The sequence below is a fragment of the Coregonus lavaretus genome (assembly GCF_964263955.1).
Source record: "Coregonus lavaretus genome assembly, chromosome: 11".
In the NCBI taxonomy this organism is placed as follows: domain Eukaryota; kingdom Metazoa; phylum Chordata; class Actinopteri; order Salmoniformes; family Salmonidae; genus Coregonus; species Coregonus lavaretus.
This window is the reverse complement of record NC_139998.1, coordinates 4357045-4371311: the sequence shown is the minus strand read 5'-3', so window position 1 is coordinate 4371311 and position 14267 is coordinate 4357045. Positions and strand designations below refer to the sequence as shown.

The 14267-nt window shown below is 43.9% G+C and overlaps 1 protein-coding gene across 1 annotated transcript in view; it reads right to left on the bottom strand.

The window, feature by feature from the left end:
• Positions 1-14267, bottom strand: part of LOC311137087 (pleckstrin homology domain-containing family A member 5-like) — a gene marked incomplete at its 5' end in the record, with an annotated part of 210062 nt that overhangs the window by 51800 nt on the left and 143995 nt on the right. Inside the window, 3 exons of the mRNA XM_084171419.1 lie at positions 3741-3856; positions 5371-5471; positions 12423-12495. Of these exons, the coding sequence (XP_084027545.1) occupies positions 3741-3856; positions 5371-5471; positions 12423-12495 (290 nt within the window). The remainder of the gene's footprint in view (positions 1-3740; positions 3857-5370; positions 5472-12422; positions 12496-14267) is intronic.

Genomic DNA, 14267 nt, shown 5'->3' with positions numbered 1-14267 from the left:
TAATGTGAGTCTGGAAGGAGAGTTTACAGTCTAACCAGACACCTAGGTATTTGTAGTTGTCCACATACTCTAGGTCAGACCCGCCGAGAGTAGTGATTCTAGTCGGGTGGGCGGGTGCAAGCAGCGTTCGGTTGAAGAGCATGCATTTATGAGTATGAAAGGTTTTATGCTCAAACAACTAGAGTAGAGCTACAATGTGTGCAGATACAGTAAAGGTGAAAGTATGCATTCCAAGATAAAGCAAAATAGTGGGATGTTTTGGTCGAATTACCAGAGTCAGATTTTAAGAATGTACCACTGGGTTTTAAGAGAAAGAAAAGGTCAAAAGCACTAGAGGAGATGGGATGAGACAAATAAATAGACTAAAGTGCCATTTGCACCAGCACCTACAGGGAGGAGGTTAGGGCCCTGACGGAGTGGTGCCCGGAAAATAACCTCTCCCTCAACGTCAACAAAACGAAGGAGCTGATCGTGGACTTCAGGTGACAGCAGAGGAAACATGCCCCCATCCACATCGACGGGGCCGCAGTGGAGAGGGTGAAAAGCTTCAACTTCCTCGGAGTGCACATCACTGACAACCTGAAATAGTCCATCCACATAGAGAGGCTGAAGAAATTTGTCTTGGCCCCTAAGACCCTCATAAACTTCTACACATGCACCATTGAGAGCATCCTTTCGGGCTGTATCACCGCCTAGTACGGCAACTGCACCGTCCGCAATCGCAGGGCTCTCCAGAGCCTAACACATCACCAGGGGCACACTGCCTGCCCTCCAGGACATCTACAGCACCTGGTGTCACAGGAAGGACCTCAGCCACCCGAGCCACGGCCTGTTCACCCCGCTACCATCTAGAAGGCAGAGACAGTACAGCTGCATCAAAGCTGGGACCGAGAGACTGAGAAACAGCTTCTATCTCCAGGCCATCAGACTGTAAAATAGTCACCACTAGCCGGCCTCCGCCCAGTATCCTGCCCTGAACTTTAGTCACTGTTACTAGCCGGCTTCCACCTGGTACTCAACCCTGCACTTTAGAGACTGCTGCCCTGTGTACACTGAACAAAAATATAAACGCAACATGCAACAATGTTGAGTTACAGTTCATATAAGGAAATCAGACAATTTAAATAAATTCACTAGGCTCTAATCTATGGATTTCACATGACTGGGAATACAGATTCGCATCTGTGGATCAGAAAACCAGTTAGTATCTGGTGTGAACACCATTTGCCTCATTCAGCTCGACACATCTCCTTTGCATAGACTTCATCAGGATGTTAATTGTCACCTGTGGAATGTTGTCTCTCTTCAATGGCTGTGCGAAGTTGTTGGATATTGGCGGGCACTGGAACACGCTGTCGTACACGTCTATCCAGAGCATCCCAAACATGCTCAATGGGTGACATGTCTGGTTAGTATGCAGGCCATGGAAGAACTGGGACATTTTCAGCTTCCAGGAATCGTGTAAAGATCCTTGCGACGGCCGTGCATTATCATGCTGAAACATGAGGTGATGGTGGCGGATGAATGGCACTACAATGGGCCTCAGGATCTCATCACGGTATCTCTGTGCATTGAAATTGACATCGGTAAAATGCAATTGTGTTTGTTGTCCGTAGCTTATGCCTGCCCATACCATAACCCCACTGCCACCATGGGGCACTCTGTTCACAACGTTGACATCAGCAAACCCCTCGCCATCTGCCCGGTACAGTTGAAACCGGGATTCATCCGTGAAGAGCACACTTCTCCAGCGTGCCAGTGGCCATCGAAGGTGAGCATTTGCCCACTGAAGACGGTTACGACGCCGAACTGCAGTCAGGTCAAGACACTGGTGAGGATGACGAGCACGCAGATGAGCTTCCCTGAGACGGTTTCTGACAGTTTGTGTAGAAATTATTCGGTTGTGCAAACCCACAGTTTCATCAGCTGTCCGGGTGGCTGGTCTCAGACGATGCCATAGGTGAAGAAGCTGGATGTGGTGGTCCTGGGCTTACGTGGTTAAACGTGGTCTGCGGTTGTGATGCCGGTTGGACGTGCTGCCAAATTCTCTAAAATGACATTGGAGGTGGCTTATGGTAGAGAAATGAACATTCAATTATCTGGCAACAGCTCTGATAGACATTCCTGCAGTCATCATGCCAATTGCACGCTCCCTCAAAACTTGAGACATCTGTGGCATTGTGTTGTGTGGCAAAACTCCACATTTTAGAGTGGCCTTTTATTGTCCCCAGCACAAGGTGCACCTGTGTAAAGATCATGCTGTTTGATCAGCTTCTTGATATGCCACACCTGTCAGGTGGATGGATTTCCTTGGCAAAGAACAAATGCTCACTAACAGGGATGTAAATACATTTCTGCACTACATTTGAGAGAAATAAGCTTTTTGTGGGTATGGAACATTTCTGGGATCTTTTATTTCAGCTCATGAAACATGGGACCAATACTTTACATGTTGCGTTTACATTTTTGTTCAGTATAACTACTGCTGTACACACCTTTTCTATTAATGTACTGTCCTTAATATCTATACACACCATCATACAGAATACATATTTACAGTGCATTCAGACCCCTTGACTTTTTCCACATTTTGTTACATTACAGCCTTATTCTAAAATGGATTACATTGTGTGTAGATTGATGAGGAAAAAAACGATTTTATCAATTGTAGAATAAGGCTGTAACGTAACAAAATGTGGAAAAAGTCAAGGGGTCTGAATACTTTCCGAATGCACTGTATATTCCGGACTCTGATATTGCTCGTTCTAATATTTCTATATTTCTTAATTCCTTTATTTTTGTCTTTGGGATTTGTGTTTATTGTTTTTTGATTGTTAGGTATTACTGCACTGCTGGAGCTAGGAACATAAGCATTTCGCTACACCCGCGATAACATCTGCAAAATATGTGTCCACAACCAATGCAATTTATTTTTATTTTTATTTGGCAGCAGAGTTGTTCCAGTGTCACCTGCTCAATTAGCTAACGTGTCTCCCTGTGGATTGCAGCCAGAGACACCATCACATCACTTCATTTAATTAAAAAACACTTCACCGTTTAGGCCTCCTCTCCACTCTGCCAGGTAAATGACACACACGCACACTGTTCTGCCTTGTAGAGAGGAGGAAGCGTTGTCGAGGAAGGTTGCCAGGTGACTGTTATTTCCTTCTAAATCCCCATAATCCCTACACATGACACCTCTATCACACAACCACACACACACACACACACACACACACACACACACAGTCAGTACAGCTTGTACTGTAGCTAATGCATCCTTCACGCTACACCTGCATTGTGCATCCATGACACACACACACCGCTATCCTCTGACAATAGCCAGGTTATGCAACAGTGAAGAGCCAGCGTTTCCTGTATCACTAAGTCTCATTCTCGAGGAGTGGAATATGCTGAGGTGGATGAGACTCTTCCCTAAACAACTACAGTCTGAGGAAAGCAATTCAGAGAGCTCATCTAACAACAAACGACAAGTAAAACAGAACAGCTCCTTAATATCTCTATCTAGGAGGTTACCACTATTCAAACACTGTTTGAGATCCAATCAAACTATTCCTCCCACTTCAGTAGCTAAATTGACTAAGGCAATCGTCCAGTATAGACTGAGGATCACAGCTCGACCGAATGGGAAATAGTGTCTCTGTTTTGTTACTGCTCAGTACAGACATCTCAACTGAATAGGAAACAAAGTGTCACTTATTGATTGATGGAGTACAAACCTCTTGACAGGCTCGGAGTGCACCAGGGCAGCGTCTGTCATCACCTTCATCCATGACTCCATGTCTTTGGCTGCGTCTGTGCAAAAGTAGTACGTCCGCATGTTGGGATGTGTTGCCTGCCGGATCAGAGTCGAAGAGAAGAGAGGGTTACCTGGAGAAGAAGAGAGAGAGGGCAAGAAGCAGGTTAGTTGAGTCAACTGGTCTCTTTTACTCTGGCTTTAATTGAGTTCTAAAGCCAACACTGTATATGTGAACAGTCAGTCAGAATAGTTTGTTTACAGCAGCATCTTCTCTTATCAATGATGGACGTTACCAATCTCAGTTAATTTTTTCTGACAGCATCAATTACTAGTTTATATTCTTCCTGCTGGTGTGAATGGGTATTTTAGGACACATAGAACATATATTTTAGGACATAATATCATCCTGACATAATTATATCCTGACATAATAAAATCCACACCACCATGTAGGCTAAACTAATTTAAACCCATGACTCATCAGATTTGTATACCACTACATTATGGAATCAGGACTCAGGACTTACCATGAAGCACTTGGACTGGTAAACAGGCTGCTGATTCTCCTCACTCAAGATCCGCTCGCAGTAGACAAACACAGGCATTGTTAGTGTGTGCATGGAAGAAGGAGACAGCAGAGAGAGAAAGACAGACAAGACAAGAACACATCGAGTAATCCCAATATCCTGTTAACCAGGGACTGAAGACTAAAGGCAGCCATTCCTGTATCATCCCAAAATGTATTTGTAACAACACTCAGTGAGGAATAAGGGGCTTATGAAACTGCCATGTTCGACATAAGAGACAGGAATATGGAGAGTTCATTCCATTGCCTTTTGAGTTATGTGAAATATTGCTATTATTATTATTATTATTATTATTATTATTATTATTATTATTATTATTATTATTATTATTATTATTCTTTAGAACTACAGGGGTCATGCACAGCTCTGTTTTCTTCCTCCTCTCCCTTCATCTCCCTCCCTCGCTCCATGATCTCTCTCCCTCCCTCCTTCTCTCTCTGAGGAGATGGAAACTGAGAATGTGTGGTTGGTTAGAGAGACCTTGGGAAGACTCCTGGGCGTCTGTGTGGCTGTGCTGCTTGGCAGGGCTGAGCCGAACCCCTCGTCTCTCTGTGGCTTTGTAAAGGAACCAGACCAGAGAGAAAGCCACAGCACTGAGAGAGATGCCATAAAATGAAATAGGACTGGCTGCCACTGGACTCTTAGGCTCTAGAGCTGAAGGCTGCTCCTGCTGCTTACTAACAATGCTCTATAGCAGTAACAGCACATGCCAGATAAAACAGCCTTATTTTTCCTCTCTTTGACCAAGACTAAACTCTTAGCTTACTAACAATGCTTAAAGTAGTGGCAGCACACGCCAGAAAAAAAAAAGAAGAATTTTCTCTTCCCTCTTAATCCTTGACTAAACTCCTTCTCCCTCTCACTCTTTCTTGTTGTTCTCACATTTTTGTTTTAAAATAAATCGAACAAACTGGAATATTTAGTCTCCTAATGAATCTCTCACTCATTTCCCCTTAGAATCAACCACTGTGGAAGCCAAACGACAGTTGGACAAAATAATGAAAACAAGTACTGAGTACTGACCTTGAAGGCATATTTCCTGTTGATGTGGTCGTCGACAGACAGCATAGATATATGAAAGCTAGGCAGGAGGATGCTGCCGAGGATACCCTCCTCTTTCTCATCTGAAGGAAACAACAACAACAAAAACAGGAAACAAAGATGAGTTGTATTTCCTCTGTAGAGCAGATCCTTATTTAACCTTCTTCAGAAGTTTGTCTATGCAGTTATTGCTGCTGTGAAACAAATCCCTCTTCCTCACCAGGAAGATTATATATAATCATATTAAGGAGGTTACCCAGTGATTTAAATGACAGGCAGGGAAAGAAATGAGCATCTATCCATTGATTAAACTCCAGCATAGAGATAACCCCTCTCTAAGCCGCATTATGTCCAACTGAGAGACCATACTGGGTGGACGTGTGTGTGTTTGTGCTCGCATGCATGTGTGTGCGTAATCGAGTGCGTGTTCCTGTGTGTGTGTGCGCGTGTGTGAGTGTGTACTGCGAAGCGTGTGTGTGTGCTCTCTGTTGTAGGAAGTGGAAGGAAACCGTTTGTCCTGGGGCTCTGACTGGGAGGCCTGGCTCCAGGATCGATCAGTGTCCTCCAGCCTGTTTTGCTCTTCATCCTCCTCTCTCTCACTCTCCCTCCCTCCCTCCCTCTCTCCCTCCCTCCCTCCCTCCCTCTCTCCCTCCCTCCCTCCCTCCCTCCTCCTCTTCATAAGGCAGTAAAGTGCAGTAAATGAGATTTCACACTAACTGGGGAAAAGTGTGACACCAATCAGGCACCGGAGGACTGGAGATGCCCATCCCTGACCTAGACTATGGTTGCATCCCAGATTTAACCCTATAGGGTGCCATTTCAGACGCAGCTATGCTATATGTCAGCTATACTGTTACCTGCTGTTCAAAGGGCTCTGTGTGTTTGAATCATCACTTAACATTTTCCTGTGGAATCACTGGTTTGTAATAAAACCGTTTCCGTCTCTCTCTACTCTAACACTCACTGCTGCCCCCACGCTAGCAATGAAACAGCTCTATTTTCATGTCGTCAGACCAAAGCACCGGTTTCAATCCAAGTGCCAATGCCGTTTAGCGAACTCCAGGAGTTTACATTTGTTGGATGAAATGAAAATACAGCTCTTTGGTCACGCACAACAGTGGTGGGTTTGGCGTAAAAATTAGAATGCATGAGCAGAAAATAACTTGCCTGGTTACCCAGACGCCTTGCTCCGGCCAAACGCCATGCCACGCCCACGGACGTTAGTTTCTTCTGCGCAATGAGTCTGGATCTGAGTACATCCCCGACCCTTCACCGGATGCGAATGCATTCAGGGCTGATTGATTGGTCCAGAAACCGATGTGTTGGGCCAGAGCCAGAACACACATGTGTAAAGTGGTGGTTTGAAAATGTGTCATTGGCATTGATACTGATTGGTTAGAGACGATCCACCACAAACGACTTCAATGATGGCAGTCTCAGACTAATGTATGTAGCGAATAACATGGCAGCGGAAACATTTAGTGTGAGTCGTTAGGCTAGAAAATATACCCACACCTACTGTAAAATATGGTGGTGGATCTTTGATGTTAAGGGGCTATTTTGCTTCCACTGGTCCTTGGACCCTTGTTAAGGTCAATGGCATCATGAATATTACCCAGTACCATGACATTTTAGCCAAAAACCTGGTTGCCTCTGCCAGGAGGCTGAAACTTGGCCACAAGTGGATCTACCAGCAAGACAATAATCCCTAGCACACATCGGAATCCACAAAGAAATGGTTAATTGGCCACAAAAATCTACATTTTGCAATAGCCATCGCAATCTCCAGACTTGAAACCAATGTTCCCTCAAAAAAATGTCAGCACTAAGCAAATGTCAGGTCTGCTGATCGCACAAACTTACGCTGTGAAAATTCTTTGCAACTTCCAGTGCGCATTTAATATGAACACTGATGCTGTACCCGCTTTAAGTAGCCAAGCAGGCTACTGTGGCTATTTGATCATAATGTAGGCCTACCAGAGTGGCCTACTATAAAAAAGAATGGGAAAAATGCATCCCATAACATGGAAATAGCTGTTCTATCATTCAGCCTACAGTAGCAGCCAATGTGTGGTGTTCAATGTAGGCCTAAATTCCATGAGACTTTTGAAAAACACATGCAGGGCTTGCCATTAACCTGTTGATCCACTTGTCCTTCAGACAAGTAGGTGACAGAAAATGTTGTTGTGTTTTTTGACGCAATAAAACACTTTACTTTATTATTCCCATTCCATTATTACAGAGAACCAGACAAATGATTCTACCCTCTGCATATTGGCTACTTAGCTTATTCAAGTCTGTCTCAAAATACAACACTGCTCCTTTAAGACAAAAAAATTCTTTACCTGACTTACTTTTCAAAGATGTACACATTTTGTGGTCTTGTAGGAAGCAATCACTCCCCTATTGCTGACTACAAATTATCTATAACTGGGCTAATAACTCACTAACTAGCAAAGGAGTCCCCTGTGGGACTTTGGTAGAGCATGGCGCTTGCAACGCCAGGGTTGTGGGTTCGTTTCCCACGGGGGGCCAGTATGAAAAATGTATGCACTCACTAACTGTAAGTCGCTCTGGATAAGATCATCTGCTAAATGACTAAAATGTAAATGTAATGTTAACAAAATGTGCACACGTGGCTACATGCAGCTTTCGCTTTGATCTCAAAACAAGCGCATCTACTGTGTAAGGGCTATTTTTCCAAGAAGGAGAGTGATGGAGTGCTGCATCAGATGACCTGGCCTCCACAATCCCCCGACCTCAACCCAATTTAGATGGTTTGGGATGAGTCGGACGGCAGAGTGAAGGAAAAGCAGCCAACAAGTGTTCAGCATATGTGGGAACTCCTTCAAGACTGTTGGAAAATCATTCCAGGTGAATCTGGTTGAGATAATGCCAAGAGTGTGCAAAGCTGTCATCAAGGCAAAGGGTGGCTATTTGAATAATCTCAAATATAAAATATATTTTGATTTGTTTAACATTTTTTTGGTTACTATATGATTCCATATGTGTTATTTCATAGTTTTGATGTCTTAACTATTATTCTACAATGTAAAAAATAGTAAAAATATAGAAAAACCCTTGAATAAGTATGTGTCCAAATGTTTGACTGGTAGTGTATGTTTCATCCCTGTAGTACAGTTGATAACCATTGCTTTAAATGCTACAAATCCAATCTTACTGACACATATATCACTTGTTGGCCTATCCCCCTGTACAGCTCTACTACTCACATCACTCTTCTCAGGATCCCTCCCCCTTGACCCATCTTCCTCTACTTTCTTCACTGCCTCAGTATACGACAACTTCTGCACTACTCCAACCTTGGAAACCTCAACCTGCCTCTCTCGCACCAGACATTTCTGATCCCCAGCCCCATTGGCATACCAGGACCCTATGGTATACCAGTACCCTATATATGGTATACCAGGACCCTATATATGGTTTACCAGGGCCCTATATATGATATACCAGGGCCCTATACAGTGAGGGGAAAAAAATATTTGATCCCCTGATGATTTTGTACGTTTGCCCACTGACAAAGAATTGATCAGTCTATAATTGTAATGGTAGGTTTATTTGAACAGTGAGAGACATAATAACAACAACAAATCCAGAAAAACACATGTCAAAAATGTTATAAATTGATTTGCATTTTAATGAGGGAAATAAGTATTTGACCCCGTCTCAATCAGAAAGATTTCTGGCTCCCAGGTGTCTTTTATACATGTAACGAGCTGAGATTAGGATCACACTCTTAAAGGGAGTGCTCCTAATCTCAGCTTGTTACCTGAATAAAAGACACCTGTCCACAGAAGCAATCAACCAATCAGATTCCAAACTCTCCACCATGGCCAAGACCAAAGAGCTCTCCAAGGATGTCAGGGACAAGATTGTAGACCTACACATGGCTGGAATGGGCTACAAGACCATCGCCAAGCAGCTTTTTATTTTTTTATTTTTTATTTTATTTTTTATTAGTTATTTAGCAGACGCTCTTATCCAGAGCGACTTACAGTTTGTGAGTGCATACATTATATTTTTCATACTGGCCCCCCGTGGGAATCGAACCCACAACCCTGGCGTTGCAAACGCCATGCTCTACCAACTGAGCTACATCCCTGCCGGCCATTCCCTCCCCTACCCTGGACGACGCTGGGCCAATTGTGCGCCGCCCCATGGGTCTCCCGGTCATGGCCGGCTACGACAGAGCCTGGATTGGTGAGAAGGTGACAACAGTTGGTGCGATTATTCGCAAATGGAAGAAACACAAATTAACTGTCAATCTCCCTCAGCCTGGGGCTCCATGCAAGATCTCACCTCGTGGAGTTGCAATGATCATGAGAACGGTGAGGAATCAGCCCATAACTACACGGGAGGATCTTGTCAATGATCTCAAGGCAGCTGGGACCATAGTCACCAAGAAAACAATTGGTAACACACTACGCCGTGAAGGACTGAAATCCTGCAGCGCAAGGTCCCCCTGCTCAAGTAAGCACATATACAGGCCCATCTGAAGTTTGCCAATGAACATCTGAATGATTCAGAGGAGAACTGGGTGAAAGTGTTGTGGTCAGATGAGACCAAAATGGAGCTCTTTGGCATCAACTCAACTCGCCGTGTTTGGAGGAGGAGGAATGCTGCCTATGACCCCAAGAACACCATCCCCACCGTCAAACATGGAGGTGGAAACATTATGCTTTGGGGGTGTTTTTCTGCTATGGGGACAGGACAACTTCACCGCATCAAAGGGATGATGGACGGGGCCATGTACCGTCAAATCTTGGGTGAGAACCTCTTTTCCTCAGCCAGGGCATTGAAAATGGGTTGTGGATGGGTATTCCAGCATGACAATGACCCAAAACACACGGCCAAGGCAACAAAGTAGTGGCTCAAGAAGAAGCACATTAAGGTCCTGGAGTGGCTTAGCCAGTCTCCAGACCTTAATCCCATAGACAATCTGTGGAGGGAGCTAAAGGTTCGAGTTGCCAAACGTCAGCCTCAAATCCTTAATGACTTGGAGAAAATCTGCAAAGAGGAGTGGGACAAAATCCCTCCTGAGATGTGTGCAAACCTGGTGGCCAACTACAAGAAACGTCTGACCTCTGTGATTGCCAACAAGGGTTTTGCCACCAAGTACTAAGTCATGTTTTGCAGAGGGTTAAATACTTATTTCCCTCATTCAAATGCAAATCAATTTATAACATTTTTGACATGCAATTTTCTGGATTTTTTTGTTGTTATTCTGTCTCTCACTGTTCAAATAAACCTACCATTAAAATTATAGACTGATCTTGTCTTTGTCATTGGGCAAACGTACAAAATCAGCAGGGGATCAAATACTTTTTTCCCTCACTGTATATGGTATACCAGGACCCTATATATGGTATACCAGCCAACTCTACTGTTGGGGATTCCTCCTTCCTCTCTTCCATAGGGATTGCCCAATAGGGAACATAAACATGCAGTGTGCTGCTGGAAAGCTAAGACTTGGGCTGCTATTAACTAAATATCTCTCTCTCTCTCTGCAAATGTTCAGATTCATGAAATATTGACACAGCTGTTCAGAGAGTTTGAGAGCCTCTCCACCCTTAAAAAAGAATCCAAATTGGTTGTGAATCAATGATCCAGGTTAGGTAGCTACAGTACCGCTCTGGCCCATTTTCATAAAGAGTAGGAGTACTGAGTAGGAGTAGTGCTTAAAGTCGAAGTGCTGATTTAGGATCTGGTCTTCCCTGTACAAGGCAAAATACAGGCCCTGCTCTGCTACCGAGCCGAGCTGTAACTGTCGTTTGCCTTGGCTCCTGTCCAGACAGATAGCTGCTCTCTTTGTGTGGACAGACATCATTTCTGCTGACCACGATGACGACAGGTCTGTTGTTTCTGATGCCTGTCTGCTTCTCCTGTCGCCCTCCCTCCGCTTTCTCTTTCTGTCCCTGACAGACAGACAAAACCCTGGGAGTCAGTGCAAACTGCTGTGGCCAGACATGTATGCACGCACACAAACAAACACACACACACACACACACACACACACTGCTGTGGTCAGACAGACATGGGGGCATGGGGAGGATGGGGGGGTGAAGGGGTGAGGGGTTTACCCGTTGGCAGAGCGGAGGTTTGGCAGTCATGAAATCTATGCCCTCCATCTAAGCACTTGACTTATTTCTGCCATTTTCAAGCCATTGGTTTCCCTGAGTGCCAGTCTGCATTGAGTTCAGTGTGTGTGTGCAGGGTTGGGGAGTAACAGAATCCCAAACACAGAACCGCACACCGGTGAAGCCACTCAGCAGAGAAGGTCTAACACGTTTACTTCTGACCAGTTACATGTAATCTGATTACAAAAAAAAAAAACTAACTGTAATCATTTACATTACCAGCCAAATTATTGTAATCAGATTCTAGATACTTTTGGAAAACTAGATGATTACTTCTTGGATTACTTTTAAATTCCGAAAGGATGTTTGCAAATTATTTTTTATTTTTTTAAGTTTAAGTTTGTTCCACCTGAGCGAGTCTGACCACAAGTCAGAGCCACTATGATGACACAACACATGCATTTGATGGATCCTTGTTGTCTTCTTCTACAGCCTCTTAAAGGGAATATAATCAGATTACATTACTGAGTTTGGGTCATCCAAAAGTTACGTTACTGATTACAATTTTGGACAGGTAACTAGTAACCATAACGGATTACATTTAGAAAGTAACCTACCCAACCCATTGCGTGAGTGTATGTGTGCGTTATATAGATCTGGTATAAGCACAGGGACACAACCACAGAACCGCACGCCAGTGAAGCCGCTCAGCAGAGATGGTCACACCCCAGGTGGCCATAGGCCTTGTTGTCTACCATGTTTACTTCTGACCAGTTACAGCAAGAGATTCAAGACACCATGAACGTCAAAATGGCATTTCTGTACCACACATTTGCAGATATAGGCACTAGAATCAAGGATGAGACTAGTATCTGTTGTGATACATTTATGCTTACTGTTTAGAAAAAATACAGGTGTTCTTCATAGTGGACTAACCTCTGTAGTAATACAGGCACATATCTGACAGCACGAACCACCTCTTCTTCCAAAGCTTCATCCCCGTGCTGTCCTGAAACACAAAAGAGGAACACAGAAACAGTCAGACCAAATTATGTCATTGTGAGGACATTAACCTCTCCTCAGAGACCCCCAGATATTTCGCAATTTTATTGTTGCCCGAACTAGCTCACCTTACAACTAGTCAAAAGCTTGATAATGTAGCAGTTGAATACATGGAATGGCTTTGGATCCCCAAGGAGAGGTTTGAGAAACTAGCCCACCTTCTGTACACAATAAATGTATTGATAATGGTTATTTTACCCAACGAGTACAAAAAGAGAATAACTTCATTGTTACAATGTATTTCTGCTGAGTCACTCATTCTAAGAGCTAGAAACAAGGCTCATCTGACAGTCATCTGGTGTTCTGTTCAGACGTAGAATGTGGTTACTGGTACTAGATAAAGAAGATAAATAAAGTGAGTTGTACACTCCAGATGTGCTAAAAATGAAAACAACCTTCCCCTAAGACAGGGGTCATTGTTATGTATTAAAATAAAGGCACGCACACAAACACATAGTTCTGAGTGCTGTGTTGGGTTTGAATAATAAAGCCTCTCCACTGCAGTCCTTCTCCGGTATCAGTGGATGCTGTGTTTAAAGGGCTTTTCAGGCTGCTGTTTGTAACAGGAGATGGTGAGGTAGGGGGTTGAAGGAGAGGGTAACAACTGCCTTGGTTCGCTTCTCTTTACTGGAAAACGTTCTCCTTCTTTTAAAAACTCTAAACTCCTTAAATTAATCTAGGATTCCAGAACTACAATCTAGGACTCAATTATGTAACCAGCACGGACCCAGAGTGATTTTAATTCGCTCTCATTACCATTTAGTGGAAAATCCTCAGGCCACCAATGTTTATCCATCTCTAAACTTGCTTTGCGTGTGATTGGTTGGTTCTGGTGGCATTACACTACATTACATATCAGACATATGATCCCAGTACATTTGAAGATCAGACATATACAAACATTCCCAGGTGGTATGTGCATTTTCTTTCAATGACAATATTGAGATGTATTGAAATGTCTTTGTTCTAATAATAGAATCCACCACCATGCCGGCTCCCTTATGATTATATTCCTGAGTGTCTTGCCTGTGCTTTGATCTGTTCATGGATGAGGTACCATTCCATTCTCAAACCATTATGTTTGTCAGATAGATCACACACACGACTATTAATACAGCTTGGGCTGAGCGGGAAGAGAAAAAAGGTGGGTCGCGTCCCAAATGGCACCCTATTCCCTACAAAGTGCCCTACTTTTGACCAGCGACATATGTGCACGGGCTCTGGTCAAAAGTAGTACACTAGGCAATAGGGTGCCATTTGGGGCGCATGTTAGGCCTTCACAATTAATCAGTGTGACAATATGTGGTGCCCAGCCTGGATCCATTGAAGTAGTGCTGCAGCCCGTTTCAGCAGAGAACAGAACTTCAACAGATTGCAGGTCTGAGTGAAGGGAAACAGAAGAGAAGTGTCAATCCAGCTCTCTCCCTCTGAACTTCAACTACTACGATCACCCTGAATGAAGTCCCCTCAAAGAAAAAAAAAAAAAACATTAACACACTTGCACACACACACGCTTGCAAGTGCATGCCCACACACCACCAGCTCAACGGGGTCCCCTTCAATACACCAGCTGCCAGCTGTATGGAGTGAAAGCCCTGGGTCTTGTGTTCACACAACTGTGCATGGTCGTAATCACAACTAAATGAGGAGGTCCTACTTTGTGCCTGAGTGTAAAAGAATAAGAAGGACCCCTCTGGCTCACCCCTCTTCAACCTGGGG